The sequence below is a fragment of the Gavia stellata genome, chromosome 5 (genome assembly GCF_030936135.1).
Source record: "Gavia stellata isolate bGavSte3 chromosome 5, bGavSte3.hap2, whole genome shotgun sequence".
In the NCBI taxonomy this organism is placed as follows: Eukaryota; Metazoa; Chordata; class Aves; order Gaviiformes; family Gaviidae; genus Gavia; species Gavia stellata.
Window position 1 is genome coordinate 47926883 of NC_082598.1, and position 20951 is coordinate 47947833.

Below are 20951 nucleotides of genomic sequence, written 5' to 3' on the forward strand. Positions count from 1 at the left end.
AATGTTTTAGTTGTTGCTAAGCAGTGCTTACACTAAGTCAAGGACTTTTCAGCTTCTCACACTGCCCTACCAGGCGCACAAGGAGCTGGGAGGGGACACAGCCAGGATAGCTGACCCAAACTGGCCAAAGGGATATTCTATACCATATGACATCTTGCTGAACAAAAACAGGGGGCCATGGCCACTGCTTGGGAACGGGCTGGGCATCCGTCAGCTGCTGGTGAGCAATTGCATTGTTCATTACTTCTTCTGTATATTTTTTTATCATTATTGTTATTATTTTCTCTTTTTTTTCTCTGTCCTATTCAACTGTTTTTATCTCAATCCATGAGTTTTGCTTTTTCTCCAATTCTTTCCCCCATCCCATTGCGGGCAGGGGGGAGTGAGCGAGCAGCTGTGTGATGCTTAATTGCCGGCTGGGGTTAAACCACAACAACATCAAAAATCAATGAAATCAATACCTGAAACAATTAATCTCTGCAGTACTACTCTCATAAGTGTTCTTAAAACTAGTAATTGTAAAATGAAAATCAGTATTATAGAACTCTTAAGGTTTAAAGTACCTTGGTGAACAAAGAAAGAGAATGCTGTCTGCTTCAGGCAAGTAGATCATTTGCCCTTTCAGGCGTAAGCAGCTGATTTCTGTGCCAGTCAGTTCATCTTCACACTCCAGCTTTTCCACATCCAACAGTCCCTCCTGGTGATGAAAAGTCACAATTATGTAAGGGCAATGGTACGTGTGTTACACACCAGGCCATGTATGTAAGCGCCTTCACTATGAAGGCAGTCAGAAAGTTTGGAATAGAGTTACAGCATACATTAAAACTCAATTATTTTCTCATTTGAACACCATACACTACCCATATTTTAATACTGTGATTTGCTACCTCAAAGACATAAAGTATGGTGCTTTCTTTATGTTCATGTTCATAACTTCTTGTTTTCTTCTGCGTCATTTCTTAACAATAGTTTGATAAAAGTATTGTCTATTCTATGAAGTTCTATCTGTGCCTGGGAGCATCTCTAAGAAATCTTGTTGGTTTCTCTCAGGTACAGTTTTCTATAAATAAACAGGTTCCTTGACACAGCAGGTGCTACTCTACATGCTGCATTCGTTCATATCACCCGCCTCCTCTCCTGCCCTCTCTAGAGAAAAGGACACAGAACACATGGGCTCAAGCAAGAACACATTTCATATTTGTCTCCCATATTGTTATGAAGCAAAAGTAAATGTAATTGCCTTTCTACATTTACTTTGGTACAGTGCCATACAATGGGTTGGCACCTTGCAAAGAAAGCATCAGACATGAAGTGTATGTACTTCACAATTCCTATAAAGCATTCTAACTTAACAGCTGCACATGAATTCACACCTGTGACTTTTTCTTGGCTCAAGACTCAAAAGGGACTGAGAGTACTACTGTGCAAAGAATTTTCTCTGAAGACTTCTGAGCTTTCAGCACTTCTTCTTAGCTCTCCGAAGCATACTTACTTAAAGAAAAGCCAGGTCTATATTCTCTAGTTACCTTGGTCCTCAGTACAAAGACTGTATTGATATGTGAGAGGATCCCATGGAAACTAATATCAATATGAGGCCGGACCAAGGAGAAAACTGACAACAGACTGCAATTTCCTGGCTGCAGCTAGAATTAAAAAAAAAAAAAGAAAGATTGTTATGTTTTATAATAAAAACATACATGGAATAATTCTATTCAATTTGCTTAGATGACAATACTGAATGGAAGAGAACACATACTTCATGGATTTCTCCATTAAAACACAAGGTTTTTAAATTAAGGATTTTACATCAGAGGTATATTGACTTCAAAGCGCAATTCTAGTCTGCAAGATGACTTTCAAAAATTGTGTTAGACTATCACATTCATTATCTGTCAAACTGTTCTCACTCTACAGTAAAAAAAGCTTTCCAGCGTTTTTCTCCTATGTGACCTCCTTCAAACTCCCTTTTCAATAAGCTATGTTCTCTAAAGCATCAACTCTGATAATAAGGATTCTGATAGCCATCCTCAGTAGGCTGAAGAGTTAGTTATAGCTGTTCAGTGAATGGCCTTGGGAAAAATCTGGCAGAGCTACTTACAAAGCTCTTCTTTCAAATCTTTCTGCAAAATTCAGAGAGAAATCACCAAAAACAAATTGCAGAAAAAAGCATATAATGTAAAATTGCATTTTAAAAGTATGTCGATTCAGAAACAACATGGTAATTGCAACATTAGCCTACATAATTGTAAAGATCATTTGATGTTTTCATCATCTTACCTTTTGCTTCTCTCATATTACTGCTTTTACCTGTTGCTTATTTTTAGAAACACTGTCAGCTCTTTCAGGCAAGAACTGAGGTATTCTATTCATATACAGAATACCTAACATTAAATGGACCTCTGAGTACTCTTTTACTGTAAGTAACCACAGGAAATTGCAGCAGCTGCATTCAGTTCAGAACACGTGTATATATATACATATATATATATTTATCACAAACATAGTTTGGCTTATCTTAGTTAATACTGATGCTTTTGATGCACAAGCCAAGAAAGTATACCACAGTTTCTGTTATTCTGCTCTTCAGTTATTGTGTATCTGACAGCTTAAGTATTTGAAGGCATTACTGTCAAGTAATACATATACACTACGTACCTGCTGCTACACTCTATAGTAGTATGGGCAAGATAATTTCCTGAACCCCAGGCCAAGCTGCACTGACTGTCTCACATCTGCTTTAAAGAGTTACCTGCCACTTCCATAGCAAATATGTCTTGGAGTGAGCTACAAGGAAGAATCGGGTATCAAACTAACAGCTGAATTGTGGGGGTGATCAGGTTTCCTCTGCGCATGCTTATTCTCTTACTGCACATGGGCATGATCATAAGGAACAGAGCTGTTGTAGAATTAGCGCTATTTTCACAGCCCTTTTTCAAACAAGAGGAGCACAACGTAGTAAATATTATATAGTTACACAGGAATGCTGTTTAGACAGAGAATCCTAAATCTATTTTATTCATCTTTAAAATAAACCTGTGAAGCATCTAGCATTAGAAAGCTCTATGATCATTCATGCATGAGAATCATCTAACCTGTGGAAGGACTCTGTATATAGCATTGCCACACTGCGTGACCACCAGATCTCTGTCAAATATTATGTGGAAAGGAAAGGCCTTGCAGAAAGTATAGGGACTGATGCGAGACTCTTGGGTACCATTTTCTTCAAATCTGTCAAGGTCTTCATAGTAGTCCTCTTCTTTAGACTCTTTCTCTTCAATTAAAAACTGAATGTGGTCACATACCTCGTTTCTCTGTTGAATGACCTAGCAAAATGAAGGAAAAAATGAAAAACTGGAAACTCTGCTACTCATTAATAACTGGAATGCTACTATGAAGACAGGAATACATTTAGAGCAGAAAGATGAATTCAAGAATTATATTTGCATCTTGAAAAATACTATATTCTAATAAGTATTTCTGATTTTAGAGAGTCTTTATAATTCCAGGCGAATAATTACGCCTTTGCTTAGCCACAGTTGCTCTTTGCATGAACAACATACTGAAGAACTCTCAAATACAATTTATAAAGCCTGAGTGAAAAGCACATCCTGAAATCAGGGGTCAAGGCTCAGGTTATGCTTGCTTTTACCGGTACGTGCCAGAAAACAGGACTCTCCCCTCCCCTTGAATGAACATGGAACAAGTCTTGAATTACATAGACCGCTTGAATCCTTATTTTGATGAAAGCTGTTTGCAAGGCCTACAACACAACAGCAAACAGTGCTGACCAGAGGATGGGCATGTCGCAGTCAGCCAGAAGAAAGGCGGATGGAGCAGGTGTTTGAATATACAGTCCTTACGCATTCAAGCAATGATGACTCAAGATCAGGACCCACAGATAAAACTAAAAGCAATGACAATCTTCTCCAAGCTGCATTTCATATTAAATTAAATCACTGCAAAACCAGAGCCATCTATATCAGTCAAATCTCAAATAAGTGTCTTGAATATAGCATTTCACACTTCAGTAATTTTACTCAAAGTTAGTAAAAAATATGAAATTAATAGAGATTATTTTGTTTGCAGTGAAAGTCACGTATTGCAGTATAATTAAACCTAATAACTAATAGAATAATATAATATACCTTGAGAGGCCAAATTCACCTCTTCTCAAGCCTAATTAGATTTAATGACTGGAACAGAACAATTCTATTTACACAGTATTGTTTAGTGGCAACTTTCTGGAACATGTTGCACCTGATTCTTTCATGTAGAGTCTGATCCTAAAGCCACTGAAACAAAAAAAGACTTCTTAAAACCTCTAATGCATCCTGATTCTGCCCTTTACACATAGTCTAACCACAGAGATTAACACTTACAATATGAAAACAGAATGGATATCCACAAACACTGCACTTGATCCCTAAGATGTTTAGTTTATTAAATGTTTCTCCTCCACGACTGTCAACCATGCTAGCTGATTGGTTGGGGAGTGCTGATTCCTTTATTTGTTCCTATACAAACAGAGGACTGTAAACCAACAAAACAGTGTTTTATTGCTAAATGATGCTTAGTTTAAGACGGTAGTGTTCCCTGATCTCCTATTTGACTATTCATTTAAAGGGAAGAGAGGCTTTTCTGGAGGACAGTTCAGAGCAGGAGCCTGATTTAGGTGCTCTATACCATGTGCTGCATTAGTCTTCTCTTTCTATTGCTTATGTAAGTAATTTAGAGAAAGATCAGCCTACTAAATTTACCATCTAATGTAGGTACCTAAAGCTGGATGTATGAACAAGTTCAAACGTTAATGACAATAAAACCTAATTTCCTCAAGAAACTGTGTTGGTAATCCACATGGCAGTGTGTGGCAGAGAAGTGGGAAATTATGAGTTAATAAGAGGTAAACCTCGGGAAGAATATGTAGTGGTCATTTGAGGAAAACAAGTTATGTGGGTTTGTCTAGGAAAATGGAACATAGTAGATCAAGAGCTAGTTTTCCTCTGAATTCAGTGTTTAAAGGTTCTCCATGTCTTCCTCTTCTTTTAAATCATTAACCCTGACATTGTGAGAGACTGTGGCCATACTGAGGATTGATAGAACGCAGTTACAGTCTTAGTTCTTACCTTCTATCACTCATACACACTCCCATGGGTTTTATTTATTATTACTATCATTGGGGCCAGGGATAGCTGAGATTATACACAGTAGCCTTTTTCAAATTGTGTGGAATTATCACTAGAATTGATCTATGCTTCCAGATCATTTCCAGTCTTGGATCTTACTTCAGATAGTTGCTCTTGCCGTAACTGGAAAAAAAATGCATGACGTCTTCATTCGTCAAAGCAGTCCTAAAATTTATTTTTAAAGATCTAATATTTTTTAAGGAAATGTCCATATTAACAGCATATCACCTTCCAGAGAAATTAATATTATCACCTAATGACCATTTTAGTCACTGCATGCTAGTCATCCGTTACCAACTTGCACCTGTACTTATCGTTTTTTTCTGCTACCACGCAGCACCTAACGCATTTTTTGTAACTTCCCATTTTTTTCCATTTATTAGAAATGAATGATGCACCAATAAACAAAACTCAAGTGTTGGTTAAAAAAGACTCCTATAAAAATAGAACTGCTACATGCTTCAAGACATCTAGCTAAGTTTGAGACACGACCCTCCACAGATCCTACAAGCTTACACAGTGATGAAGTCAGTCATCACACATGGTGTGCTGTCTTCCTAGCCTTTATAGATTAGAACTGGGTTAGTAACAGTGCAAAGCTGCAAATTTCCCAGGCATCTTCAAGTTCATTTGCAACACTATTTTTGACCAGACTCCAGGGCATCTAGAAATGCTCACTGTGCTACTGCATCACATTAGTGCAGCAAATGAACAACAGGCCAAACACATGGAAACGTGTCAAATCTACAAGATAGCCACAGCACCAGCTGCACACTCCTGGTAAACCTGATGTGCTGTGGACGTGGCTGGTTTACTGAATTTGATTCTGGCCATCCGTGCACAGACCCTTATTAACAGAAGCCACAATCATACCCCTCTCCAGGCTAAAAAAAGCTACTCATTCATCCTTAAATAACTTCCCATTGGATACGTAATTTCATGATGTCTTTTCTGCTCACATCATTTGTGCACTATCTTAATCTTCCTATCTCATGACTTCATCCACCTTGTCAGCAAATTTAAAATGAGCACTTATGGCCATTAACATAATATGTTAAATTCTGTCCCTTCACCCTTGTACCTACAGATCCAATCTAATTGCCCAGATACTTATCTGGCATAAAGACCTGCCCTAGATACTCTGCAGTAAGCTTAACTAGAATAGAACTTATCTATTGGTTCATTCTGCAAGCAAAGTTTGCAAGGCACAGAATTTCAGTATCATTTAAATATTGTTGAAGAAGCCTCTGTTAAATGCTTGACAAATGAAAGTTCAGTGGCAGAAGCAACAAAGCCAGGAATCAAGTCTAATTCCTCCTCCCCCTGCGGTCTTAACTGGTGAAGTGACATCAGTTCACCGTGTCTAAGACCTCAATCACCATAGTAACTGCAGTTAAAAACTGAAGGGAAAAATCACTCTCCTGGTTTCAAAAAGAATATATAACATCTGACTGCCAACCTGCCTGTGCTTTCCAGAAGCTGTATCTTCAGAGTTTGTCCTTGCTTAGCCAAGCGAAAAGCCACACCAATATTTCAGGGAAGGACAATCCAGAGAACAGTTATTTTAAAATTACTTTGTGGTTTAATATATTTGGTGAGCTTCACACAAGATATTAAATCAAGCAGTACCACTGTGATACAGCATGTATAACGAACACATGCTATCTGTTAAACTTTCACTGATGTATCTACAAAACAAGACTCAATTCTATAGATACGAGCATGTCCCCAAGATACATTCGTATCTCACCATGGGGGAGGGACAGAATGTCCTTGGACAGGGATCTTTTTCCATCAGATTGTGAAGATTAATACAAAGTCAGGTTTTTGCATTTAACAGTCAACAGAGGATGAAATTCTTGATCTCTTCTGATCAAAACCAACTGTGCAATGTTACTTGACAAACTTAACTGCAGCTGTTTCAGGGTGATCCTGAGGCAAAGCAGTTCACCATGGAAATGGTACCACTCTTAGCTTTGCACACCAGAAGTTAAAACTGTGGGGATGTCTCCACTCGGCAGCTGGTTTCAAGGCAGAGACTCTCACTGCATCGAACCTTTGAGCCTGGAGCTAGTGAAGTTTCCTGCTGCCCTTCGTGTCAGAATTAGAGCCTGATTATGCTCCATGATTGACTTACCTTCATACACAGCTAGCATTTTAATGTACGGATCAGTACTGCTTGCCCTCCATAACAAGTACCTAAGCAGTTTTTAGGTCAGCTCTCCAGCTGGTCACATTCTGGCTTTGGGTTTTTATATTGCCATTAGTAATGAGACAGCCAGAAATTACCATCTTGTCAAGGATTTCCCCTGGCCTTTTCTCATTTGATATTGTAAACCACCTTCGCTGTCTAAAAGAAAGATTTTGATAGTCTGCTCTCAGATAATAACAGAGCTGCACAAGTCTGTCTTCCCAACAGATTTTTGGACTTTGTAGGATTGTACAACATTCCTTGTTGACCCGTACCATTTGTAGCCTTGAGGGAATCTCTGTCCTGACTTCACCTTCACACATCACCCTCATTTATACACAAACAACCTCTGACAAGTGAAACAAGAGAAGGCATAGCCGGAAGGCTGCTAACAGAGATCTCATGCCAAAGCTGGTCACCAGCACCATGAAGATTTTTAGTTCTCATACTGAGACTGGTGGAACTTAAATATTCTTAGTGTGTTCTCAAAGTCAGCAACAATTCTTGGGACCACACCTGCTGCAAAAATTATATGGTCTTAGCTCTATTTAGCTAAAAATGGATTAACATATCAGGGAAGATAAGGCAGATTGGACTTGAACTAATTAATCAATTAATGTCAACCTAGGCTTTCCTGAACTATTCAACTGGAATTGTGAATCCAAGTTCAAAACAAATTTTCTTCCTTTCAGTGCTAACAGAGTTTAACAGAGACTAACTGGGACCTTTTATTTTTTTTCTTGCCTTCAGCACACACATACCCTAAGTGTTAAAAGAAAAGGCATGTTTCCTGAAGGACACCATTCCGGAAAAAGAAAGCCCTACTGTATTTCAGAAGAACGTACATGTGTGTGTATATATATATGTATGTAAGTATCTATAAAATAGTTCTGTGTGAAACTGCAGAAAGGTGATAAACATTTTTTTTCCATTTAGCTGTTTCTCCACCCAAAGAAACAATTTGGGACAAAACACAAACAATGTGTTTTTCTCAATATTTACTTTTGCTCTTGTGATCATGAGATTTCTTAGGTTTTCTCTGCAGGTTGAAGAAGGTGATCCTTCCCCTCTACTGAGCACTGGAGAGGCCACACCTGGAGTGCTGTGTCCAGCTGTGGGCTCCTCAGTACAAGAGAGAGATGGAGCTACTGGAGAGAGTCCAGTGAAAGTCCACAAAGAAGATTAAGGCACTGGAGCATCTCTCACAAGAGGAAAGGCTGAGATAGCTGGCACTGTTCAGCCTGGAGAAGAGAAGGCTCAGGAAGATCTTATCCATGTGTACAAATACCTGAAGGGAGGGTGCATAGAGGATGGAGCCAGGCTCTTTTCAGTAGTGTCCGGTGCCAGGACAAGAGGCAATCGGCACAAACTGAAACACAAGAGGATCTGTCTGAACATCAGGAAACACTTTTCCAGTGTGAGGGGGACTAAGCGCTGGCACCAGTTGTCCAAAGAGTTTGCAGAGTCTCCATTCTTAGAGATAGTGGAAAGCTGTCTGAACACAGTCCAGAGCAACTGGCTGTAGGTGGCCCTGCTTGGGCAGGGGGGGTTGGACAAAATGACCTCCAGAGGTCCCTTCCAACCTCTGCCATTCTGTGATTCCGTGTAACTCACGAAACAAAATCTAACCACTTAATAAATGGTATTATTGTAAACAATTAAGATCTGCTACCACCTTCAGAGAAACTGGTAATGTGTAAGACAAGTTCAACAAAATTTCATGAAAACACAGACTTAGAAGCATGCATTCTCTCAAGCAGATTTATGTAAGCATTTGCTCTAAACAGCCAGAGAAGAAAAGTATATAATAAAGTACTAAACATCAAATTGCACAACACACAAATTACACTTATATAAAGAGAACTGCAGAGCTTACTAAACCAGTCCTGTGTTGAATCGTTATGTAAATGCTTTGGATAAAGAGATTTGGAAGGACAACTGGGGAATCTCAGCTCTGTTCTTGCAAGTTGGAAGGCAACTCCCGTAATAACATCAGAAACTTAGGGCTAGGCACTGAGGCTCTTATCAGTTCCAAAAAAAATTCTTTCTTAAGCAAAATCCTAGCTAAAGTCCAAACCAAAAATTTTACAGAAGAGGCATTGATTGGTCCACAAAAACTGAGGGGATGAAAAGCAACTCCATTTTTTTTCTGTGCTGTGCTATTTCAAACAATGCATTACTAAGTCTGAAACATGAAAGCATTAATTTACTGAATTATGAGGCAAGGGATTGAGATGAAAGAAGTCAGTCAATTTTTTTCTCCTGTTCTCATTTTTTTGAACAGTGTAAAACTAGCAAGGTACCACAGTGGCAGACTTACGCTGCTTTAAAACCCTCACTCTGTACCATTAATGATTAATAGTTGACCTGTGGAGTAGCGGAGGGAGACTTTTATTGTCTGTGTGGATAAGCTGCAAATTTTGGCACTCCCACCTTACAGAAACAAGTAGCTGATGATTCTCTGCTTATCTACCACTGAAGTTTGTGAATACGTGTGGACTAAAACACTATTTAATGCCATTGAAGGTGTCAAAAGCTAGGCTTTATTAACCAGCAGAGACAAGAAAAAGTTCAGGGTTGAGGGCACATGGCTTTCTAATAGGACAAGGGAAAAAACAGGGTAACAGACAAAACAAAATACAGACAATATGCACTTTCTTCAGTTTAGAGGTAATACTAATTTTTAGGCACCTATGTGCTTTTGGCCCAGACGGTCCAGAAGAATAGTTTGGATTTAAATTAAACTTTGTGCTCACTTACCATAGGTTTGACCGATACTATTACATTTCTATTTAATTACAATAGAACAATAAAATTTCCAGAAAAGCCTAACAAAGTCAAATGAAAATGAGATGTAAATTTAGAATCAACATTTAAAACTCTTTGAAACATATCATTTGTGAGAAGTCCTAGATGGGTATCAGTACTGTCCAATACAATCTTCTCAACAAAGTAACATTCAGATTGAGGACACAGTTTGTCAAAAGTTTGTTCTGGTAGCTGTTTTGCACAACCCAGATTTCTCCTCTGCCCCACTTATCACTTTTATCTCTGCATGACCCCTCAACTATGCTGGCAGAACTCTTTCTGATAGACAGAACACCAAACCACATAAAGGAACAGATGTGGCTAAAAATAACCCAGAAAAAACATTCCGTTATTTTGAACCCAGTTCATTTCCTCAGTCTAGTTTATTTTATAGCTTCACAACAGCTGGAGAGACACAGCTGAAGAAGCTGTCGTAGGACAAGCCTGAGCAGTAAGAGAAGGAGGACTGCGTAAGCTGCCTCTGCTACCAAAAGAAATGATTGTCAAGCAACGTTTCAGTACTCTTGCAGCCAACTTTCCAACATGGTCCTCCTTGTCTGTCTCAACACTTTGAATAAACAGGGACCTAAGAAGAGGTTTGTTTTGATTCTGTTGCATCCTTCCGTATCTGATTATTAACACCTGTTGTAAAAGTTTGAACTATGGATTTCTACAAAGTAGAATCTAAACAAGGACATCAAGTATATCACCATCACTATACAGAACTAGCCATTCACTATGAACCTGAGCTAGCTTACAACAAGAAACCTAAAAGGCAAATACTCTAATATAGCAGTACGAATACCTTTGTAAATCTCTTATCTGAGCAAGATCATGTTTTTGTGATACACTCATGAAACTGGAACGGGTTTTCTGAGGAAGTATTCAATGAAACTGTGCTAGAAATGCGGTATGACTAGGGTATAGTTAAAAAAAAAAAAAGAATGCTTGCCGTACCTACTTAGATTCTTTTCTACTTGATGAAAAGTATTTTATATCAGTTGCAATATTTTTAACAGCAAAAAGCTTTTATTTGCTGTTTTTCCCTAGCTATATCTGCATCTTGGATCAAGCTCTTATTTTATATCGTTACATATGCAAGTCCTGATCAATTAAATCTTTCTGTTGGTCTGTATGGGCACAAAGCAGAAGCCTCTTTCCCATTTCTCAAGTGACTTAGCACACATGATGTTATGTAAACTCTGTGACTGAGGAACATTTTTCCACTTCTGGGGCTGTAGGCGTATATCCAGCCACACTCCCACACAATGGTAGTATGAGACCTACAAACACATCCTCGTTCTGGGACAGAGCTGGCATGCAGGCTGGGAGCAAAACACTGGTCGCTAGCCAGGTCTCTTTATGGCACATCAGCCTCACAGTTTGCACACAGATGAAGAATCTAGGACACACAAAATGTCCATATTCTCACAGAACACAGTAGACAGTAAGAAATACATGCCAAATATAAAATAAAGTTGAAAAAAGAACAGCAAATAACCCAATACCTGATTTCTGTACATGTCATTTCCTTCTTTGAATAAGGGGATACTGTTCTGAACTGTTCCCAATTGGGTATGTTTGTAAATTAGTGCTGGCCTCCTCAGCACATGGCTGACCCATCCTTAAAGCAACACAAATAATGATGGCTTTTCCTGACTCGGTACTGATGCCACTGCTTCACAGAGGACAGCAACAATGAAAATGATTGTTTGCCATCAGTTCACTTTTGATTTTCTTGATTTTGTCCTAATGACATAAACTTCCAATGTGTACATCCCTTCAGACATTACCTTCATATCTATTTCTGTACCGTGGATCTGCTGAGCTACTGTTTTGATGATACCAATGACAATATCCTGGAGACCTTCTCTTTCTGAATAATAATGCAGAATGAGTCCCTTCCCCTTCTCCGCATCCGTGCATCTAAAAGAAGGGGCTCGCATACCCGGGTAAATAGTAGCAAGGTGGTCATGCAAAGCATCGAGGTTCTGCAAGAAGAAATTAAAAACATGTTTATAAGGCATTCACTTACTAGTTCTGAAGAAAGTTAAGTATATATTCTGTCTAATCTGAACATTTCCTTTCTCCTACTGATCACACTCCCTCTGCACTTGCCTTACTATTTGTAGGATTGTCATCATAGCAGGCTTTTCAGGTAGTTCACAATGTTCTTTCCATCTACCGTGGCAATATTTTGGACAATGAACAGCATCAAAATTAGCACTATTAAAAAAATTACTCTAGATCGTAAGAATTCATGCTTGACTATGCTATATTTTGGAAGACTGCAATGATTAAAGACCTTGCGTGTGTTTGTCAATCCTGTACCTCATCCATTTTCATCCCTTCCAAATTCTAGTTCCTATAATCACTTCTTCAGATGTGAATTTAGGTGTCAGATACAAATACACATCTGAATAAACATGCATCTTTTTCCTGATTCTCAATGAAACAGGCTAGTTCTGACACCGTAACAGTCAACCCAAGTTTACAGGGCCTGACAAAGTCTGAAAGTTTAAAGTAAAGATTTAAATAATTAAAAGACCAACTCCAAACACATACTTTCTTTGAGAATAATTGAAAAAAATACACAGAATACATAGAATATATCACAGCTGCTGTAATAACGTTTCAAAACAGGTTATTCAAGAAAGGGAAGAGGTCTTCTATTTTTCCAGCTGATGTCCTGGACATCTTATGTATTTAACTTTAAATTTTGACCAGACAAATTGCTATCTGGAGAGGAAAGCTAAATGATAAATTGATATGCGTATCTAATAAGGACATTAAAGACAACAATGAAATCAAAATCACACTTAGAATACAACACTAGTTCTGACTTTGATTATGAAGCAATTATCAAGGCTCCAGTTTGCTATTTACTGTATATTTAACACAGAACAAGCAATCTAGAGCAACCTTGCTGGATAGTGTTGCAACCCACATAATTATTTACTTATGTTGTAAAATTCATACAACTCCTTTACATCTTAAATCCAGAGCATTACTGCATATTTTAAATGTTGTTCTGACACGCCCCCAGGTAACTGCTAGCACCAGGCATTGCATATTGTTTTCTGCCAGCACAAGGAGAAGTGAGGTGAAAATACTTTCAATGTGCTGTCTGGGCCATTCTCCACCTTTAATGAGCATCTGTTGATCATTAAATTTGTGGAAGCATACTGAACTTGATTTCATGTGAGCTGTGAAGTGCTGTAACAGCTGCCTCTTCTCCTGCGAGGCCTCCAGAGGAAATGAGACTCTTAGAAATTAATTCCGTAGGATGCACTCAGCCTGGAACTTCCTCCTTCAGTTTTTCAGTTTGTTTCAAGTTCATGTTCTTGTTGCTATATCAACACCTCCAAATTAAAACCTGAAGAGGCAATAATCTGGGAGTCAATTCATTCCAGCTGTTAGTGGGCATTCAGTTGCATAAAGTATAATACTTCAAGGCAAATTCTGTAAGAACTTTGCAGGGTTCAAGACAATAAAATTGGAAGAGACTGCTTTGAAAGAGTGTGGATGAGAAAAGAGCGAGAGATCTGACTGGCTCAGAGGGAGTGCCCCACAATCTCCTTAATCAGGTGCAGAACTGCTCTTTCAGTACACATGCCTCAAAAACAGCTGGGATATATTGACCGTTTGGAAAAAAAACTCTTAAGGAGATACATGGGAAAAGACAATAATCTTCCATTTACACAGTCATCAACACCTGAAGAATTTCAAAAGGAGTTTGTTATGGGAAATGGCCAATATTAAGGACAGAATTTTTATAAGATGATTGTCTAATTATTAACATTTAAGTCCAGCACAAGTGTTGCTAACAAATGGCCGTAGCCCATTCTACAAGACCCCTTTGCCACGCTACTACCCCATTACTGACTGTCCAAGCAGCGTCACAGGTGAGCCCATGTGGTAACATCCTTCAGTCTTGACTCTAATCATCAAGAGCGGGGGACTTGCCCCAGGATGTATTGCAGCTGCTTTACAGTCCCCAGTGTGTCTTTTCTCTCTATCCATACAGATTATGGGGTGAGCAAAGAGCTTATTGTATTCAGAACCTTGCCACAACAGATAGTCAAGAAGCAGCAGAGATGTGCTTCCAGACCGAGGAGCTGAAATCATTCCCAGATCCTGTCATTTGGACATTGTCATTGTCACTCCCACTCCTATTTTTTGTTGTGTTTGATCCATTCTAAATTGATATTGCAGCTTCTGGAAGAACCAATGTGCCTTTTTTTATAGTTTGTTCACCTTCTGTGGGCCAGAGGTGCAGTCAGGTACACATAATAATAGGTTAAGCTATCTCCCTGAATTGTTGGCTCCTAGACTGCTCAGATCTACGCCAGAGCTTTTGCTGGGACCAGAGTCACGAATTCTAGAGCTTTTTAGAGCAGTCACCAGCTCTATGGTGAAACACAAAAGGATCTCCAGCAAGAACAAGCAGTGATACTAAATCAGGCGCATCCTGGCCTGTCTAAAAGCAAAAGAGTTGTGATTGGCACCTGAAATACATACACTGTTTAGCTCTGTGTGGTACAGAGCATCTGGAAACTTTTCTGAAAGAGGAATTAGTCCCTGAAATTTATTGCACTGCAATTATGAACAACTAAATAGCCATGTAAGTGATTCCCTAAATGAGAGAACTAACCACTACTCCAATGTTTGATTTTCATTCACTAGAAAGCTACTGAACATAACATAAAAGCACACTTTGGGTTTCTTAGGAGGTACCTCTTTTCACATTGCTTCTCTTTAGCACAGCATCTTTCAATACGATTTGCATTTTCCAGGCCTGTGTTTTTCATAGAAAGTATAAATATTAGATTTAGTTGTGCTATCTTTTTCCTCTTTCATGAAGCTTGAAGTACCTGTGTTTCATCTACGAATAAAATAAATTTTCTCTGATATGTCAAGGGAAACAGAACATAAATATGAGATTTATTTTCACATGCTTTAAAAAGCTGCAGCCCTCAATTATTTTGTATATCCTGGACTCAGTACAGACTTCAAGAAGCACCTTTTGGAACTCTATTATATATTTTAAGAATTTGACCGAAGTTCAGCACATTAAAACCAACCTACACCTATTTTTGTAATAGGTATATGAATTAGTTTCCTGACCTAATCTGACTGCTGAAAGATGCAAAAATAATAAATCACGGATAACACGGATTTTCCATCATAATAAAAAGCTAAAAAGTACACTTCTGGCACAGCTAGTAATACATTGTCCTGTTAAAATTTACAGAAGTATAAAATAGCCAATGGCATCTGTTAACACTGACAGTCAAACAAAGCAGGTTAAAATACTGTCATTAGAATAATATAAATATAGCTGTTCATGCTTTTATAGAGGTTTGATGTGCACTACATACGTGTCCAGTCTTTGCATCATCACACATGGTAAAGAATGGAAAGATAAGTATACTATATGGAAAAGGGGATGAGGGAAAGGAATAGGGAAGGACTGGCCCATCCATGTGTACCCAAAGTGATGGAGCAACAGGTCAACTACATCTTTTTTTCCTCCTCCCCTATTCTTGCTCAACCCTAACTGCAACTTCAGTACATGAGTCATCTTTAAAAATTACATTTATCTGAAGGCTTGCTTTGAGAGCCACCTGTGAATGAAGCTATGAAATACAAAGGATGTCACATGACACAGACAGACAACAGTATACAGATCACATATGGTATGCACATGTGGGAGCACACACATACCCTGTCTGTCTGCCCAGCAATTACAGTCCGTGGGATTTGTACAAGAAATCTGGGTTGACTACATCTAGGATGCTCTGGAATAATCCAGGTTTTGGGGCAGGTAGTGAGACACAGAAGTAAATCCTCTAGTAATGCAGCAAACTATGCACTCTGCTCTTTCAACTTTTTATTGCCGGAGAGATGACAAGAGACTGCTAAATTTCCAGTGAAAATCAATAGAGATTTGACAGCTTTTGGGCAATCTCCCGTGAAACCTTAACCAGTTCAGTGTTTTTAAACTCATTACAGCACACAATTCTCTCCAACAGTGATATATATCACAAATCTTAAATCTGAAGTGGTTTTTGAAGTGAACAATCTTCAGGTGACAAAAAAGGGAAGCCTTTTTTTTCTAGAAATCACACTTTAGAGAATTCACTGCATTTCTTCCATGCTATTGAAAAACTGTTTTCATTTTGTTTTGTTTTACAGTGCTGTATCACACTGTTCTGCAGTTAGGAAAGCATAAAAATTGACTTAAACACTGCTGCTCTATCCCACCCTCAGTTCATAGATGAAGGATAATGTCTTAGAGATAAGCTGTGTATGAGCCCTAGCTCATAATGTACAATTAGAAATAATCAGCATCTCTAATTAGTCAAAGAGAACTTAGGAGAGAAATATCCTACGAATCTGAAGACCACATTTTCTGTTAGTATAAAGAAGGAAAGTCTTCTTAACACACACACAGACAATTTGAATCGGTGGGTTTTTTCATGTCTCTTGTACTCCATACTTCTGTTACATATGAAAATTCCTGTTAAAAATTTTTCTTTGGAATTTCAAATTACATTTCAGATTTATGAATGTCTCTGCAACCCCGTATTACTTGCCTTCTCACTCCTTTTTTCTGAAATTGAACAGTCAAAGATGTTATGGGAAAATTATTACTATATCAGGTAACTGAATAATATATTAACTGAGAGGGAAAGAGAAAAACAATGCCAAAACTGCTGAGCAGTGGAATGCTCTACAGAACTCAAATACCAAGGAAGAAAGTTTACAGACACCTCTCCACAAATAACTGGAAGATTATACAGTACAAACTATATCTCCAAATCTCAATATCATCTGTTGACTAGACCATACTTCTGTCTGGTATCTGATATAATTTGGCACAAAATTCTTACCTGCAAAAACTCTCTGACATTTGAGCCCAAGACACGTAGAATTGTATCATAACCAGATTCTTGACAAAACACAAAAAACATCTTCCCAAACATTTGAAGAATTTCCCCGGCATTGAGATCTAGTTAAACAGGAAAATATGATTCAGTCCAAACACTGCATTTCACACACTTTGCTTACTACTTTAGTCTCGTATTCATAAATAAGAAAGACAGTACCTAAACTCTACCCAGATGCAGTAGGTCAACAATATGAGAAAAACAAGATTCAGGGTCCACATGGCAAACAATGAGTATTCAACACAGGAATTTCATTAGGATTTACCAATTACCATTATGAATTTGCCGCATTGTGCATTTCATGCATGTATAGCATTTTAGATTTTGATACAGATAAGAAATCACTACTTGAAAATAAAGAAACTTGGTTGTTAGCAGTGCTCGCCTCAGGGGAGTTAATTTTGGTTTACAATAGCATGAAACCACATCAGCTGCTCCAATTCAACATAACGACTACAGTCATCATAGTCTTATGGGTTCTTGGCTAATTACTGATTCAGAACAAATTCATACCGCACTTGGATCTGCAGATAAAATAATGCTGATGGGCATAATTGTACTTTTTAAATTCCAGACTGCAATGATTGAAAATGAATGCAATCCAAATCAATGGCAGATATGAAATGAGATGTGCCCATGCCACAAACATTTCTGTAACTCAGCATGCTTGTTCAGCAGAGAGATCAAGGATTCATTCACGGGCTGCTCTTGCAGCAGTGGTTGAAACCTGGGTGTATTGGCAAGGTAGTTATCAGCGGTATATTTTTACTCCATGACTGCTTGTAATACTGACCATGCTCTGTGGATGCGGTGTACTACTGCAGTTTAAGGTATACCTATGACTTGGAATACTTTGGAAGAAATAAAAATCACTTCAAATACGAAAAGGAATAAAAATACCTTATATAAATAAATTAAATAAATTTTAAAAATCCTTTCTTCTGAGATTTTTAAAAAATTCTCTCTTTGACCAATACTGTGTTTTCACTTCCTCTGTGCTAAATCCTGTTTCTTTCTGCTACATGGGGTTTTTTTTTGGGGGTGTTATCTTTTATGTGACGAATGGGCAAAGAAGATACCCATATTTACTTACTAAGGACCTTGCTTGCAGCTGCAACCAGATCATAGGTTTTGGAATCATCATAAATTATTCTGACAAGAAACTGTCCTTCTTCATCCAGCTGTGCCTCCTTCCTAAAAAGAAAATAGAACAAAATCTTTTTGGTTGAGGGAGAAGCACTATATCGATAAATTCATTATATACTATTTGGTATTAGTCTTTTGAATAAAATCAGTTTGTAGGTTCTACCTTTCAGAAGTTACCTAAGATAGAAAATCAGAAATAAATCTATTCCGTATCTCAGAGTCATTGAGGTACAATACAAACATTTCAGACCACGTATGTTCTGAAAATAATAATTAGCTGTGAGAAAATAAACACAATTTTTCATTACAGAGCCTCACAAAGAAGGTGCTGAACTAATAAATACAGAATTTGTATTTTAAAATAGGAGAATATCCAATAATCCAGCCCAAGATGGGCTCTTTAAACACTTTTTAAGCAAGTGTTTTCATTCCCTCCAATTTTGATTACATTTCATTTACAAAATGCATGGGATGTTTTTAACAACCATTTGCACATTTCTTCAAAGAGGAATCTAAAATCCAGATGTAGGTACCTAATCAAATACCTTTTTTTCAGAATTCTGCACATGCCCAGTAGATAGAAATAAAAAAAAAAAAAGGATGCTAGGATTTTATAAGGCCGCCTTCTTGCATTGCATGTCAGTTCTTCATGAGTAAAGTGTAACCACTTAGTTAAAGCACAATAAAAGTACACATTTATTCACTAAAGTAAACAATTCTCAACCCCCGGTTTAAGACAAGACTTGTGCATATGTCACGTGGACACTTACTACTGCTGCTAAGTGAAAAACCAAAACAAAAGGACTCCTTTGTTTTTCAGGATCATTTATTATTCTCTTCAGCTTGAACATTGAGTCAGCAGCTTGGCCAAAAGGCAGCACAACTCTGTAGGCTTTTTTTTTTTTCCTGAGGAAAACAAGTTGATATCGCTAGGCAATGAACTGTTGTGCCTTCCAAGCTTTGCATTTGACACAAGTGAGTTGCTAGGGAGGTCCCACAAGTGTCTGCCTCCCTGTTTTACACCATGTGCTTAACACAGGAGCCAGACCACTGGTGCTGCAGTGGTGGCTGAGTCCCAACTTGCTGGAGGAGGACAAGGAACACCTTCATGGGCAGGCAGACCCCAGGACCCTAAAGGGCCAGCTGCCCCGTGTGGCTGGTCCTGCTGCGCATGGAGCGTGGCAATGGACGTGGCCTCAACTCTGCCCTGTGCAAGTGCAAGTCACATACTGTATTTGCTCCTCACTCGCTGGCACATTCTCCTTCAGCAGAGAGAGGGGAACTTGCAGGGGACACACTGTGGTCTCCAATGAAGCCATGCTCTGTTTGTTGAAGTCCTCGTCTGGCAAAGGGGTGCAGCCTCCTTTCTCAGTATACCTTTTATAATAGCTGTTCACCTTCTGTGGTCTCGCCTACAATGACTCTCCATGGAGACAATCTGCTTTGCAGAAATAGTGACAAGAGAGGAGACATTTGTAGGTAATCATGCTCTAATTTATGTGATTAGAATGTATTTTGGCTCAGCAGAACTGATATGATCACGGCATCAATAGTGTCTTTGCAAGTGGAGGGTCACAGCCACCTCATTAAAAAGAAAAGATCCCCTTTCATCTAAACACAGATCTATGGTGCAGAACACTTCAGAAAGACAAAAGAAGGCAAAGAGGCATGAAAGCCTAGAAGAGAATGACTGAATCACACCTTCTTATGTCACACCAAAAAAACAATTTGTACAGGGAGTTGTTCTTCAGAAAAAGACTTAGAATTAGAAAAAATATCAAAAAGGCAGATGATGAGGTAGTTTTTTATAAAAAACTAAGCATATGTCATGCAAATCAAGACATTCATGAACTCAGGACTGGAATAATTATTTTTCTAATATACAAATGAAAGACAACCATGAGCAAAAAATTATTTACTAGTACCATGGTAATGAAGGGCTTTTACCAGGCTAGGACAGAAATGCTCCTTGAGATAAGGCTGAAACATAACAGTTTAAGAGCCAGTATTTCTAACTGCTCTAAATTTCTAATGGTCCTCAGGGGAATTATAAATCTACTATGTAAAATCCTACATCCTCTTTTACATCAAAATCTTTGTCTCCATCATCATAACATGATCAACCATCAATCAAAACAAAAGTCTTTGACTGAAACTTAGATTCTAATTTTCTAGAGCTGTCAAAATTTCTTTCAAAAATGAAATAATACAAAACAATAATGCCTGCACAACAGTTCAAGCATTTACAGTTGTAGCGGAATTATCCAGCCACACAAACAGAAACATTTTCTGTGTTACTCAAAGGGGAGAGAGGTCTGAGAATTAAGTACTCTTGTTTATCTTAAGACTGCTAGGTGGCAAACGGTACTGCTGATAAGACCCGATTCCAATCTCATGTAGTAGTACTATATTGACCTAAATGAAATAACTTGTCATTTAACCCTCCAATTAGTAGTCATCAGTCTTTGATAAACTGTTCACTTATCAATGGAAGTCTGGAACCCATTATTTTCCTTGTCCTCTTCATCTTCCTTTAATCCTGCTCATCACATTCTTACTGCTGACCAAAAATTGTTTCTATATTTCAAAACTATATCTACTTTTTAAAATTAATTAATGAAGTCTTGTAACTGCTACTTGACATATACTCCCTCTATGAATAGGCATAAT

General features: G+C 38.2%; 1 protein-coding gene across 2 annotated transcripts in view; it reads right to left on the reverse strand.

Moving 5' to 3' along the window:
* The window catches only part of GUCY1B1 (guanylate cyclase 1 soluble subunit beta 1), a 45719-nt gene that overhangs the window by 9993 nt on the left and 14775 nt on the right, over positions 1 to 20951 (reverse strand). Inside the window, exons 1-7 of one of the 2 annotated variants that reach the window (XM_059817479.1) lie at positions 19512 to 19531; positions 18229 to 18329; positions 17079 to 17197; positions 11976 to 12173; positions 3093 to 3323; positions 1527 to 1643; positions 564 to 697 (exon numbers count right to left, since the gene is read on the reverse strand). In XM_059817479.1, the coding sequence (XP_059673462.1) occupies positions 564 to 697; positions 1527 to 1643; positions 3093 to 3323; positions 11976 to 12173; positions 17079 to 17171 (773 nt within the window). In that variant the 5' untranslated portion in view covers positions 17172 to 17197; positions 18229 to 18329; positions 19512 to 19531. Of the gene's footprint in view, positions 1 to 563; positions 698 to 1526; positions 1644 to 3092; positions 3324 to 11975; positions 12174 to 17078; positions 17198 to 18228; positions 18330 to 19511; positions 19532 to 20951 lie in introns of those variants that run through there. The other variant, XM_059817478.1, reaches the window with a different exon arrangement.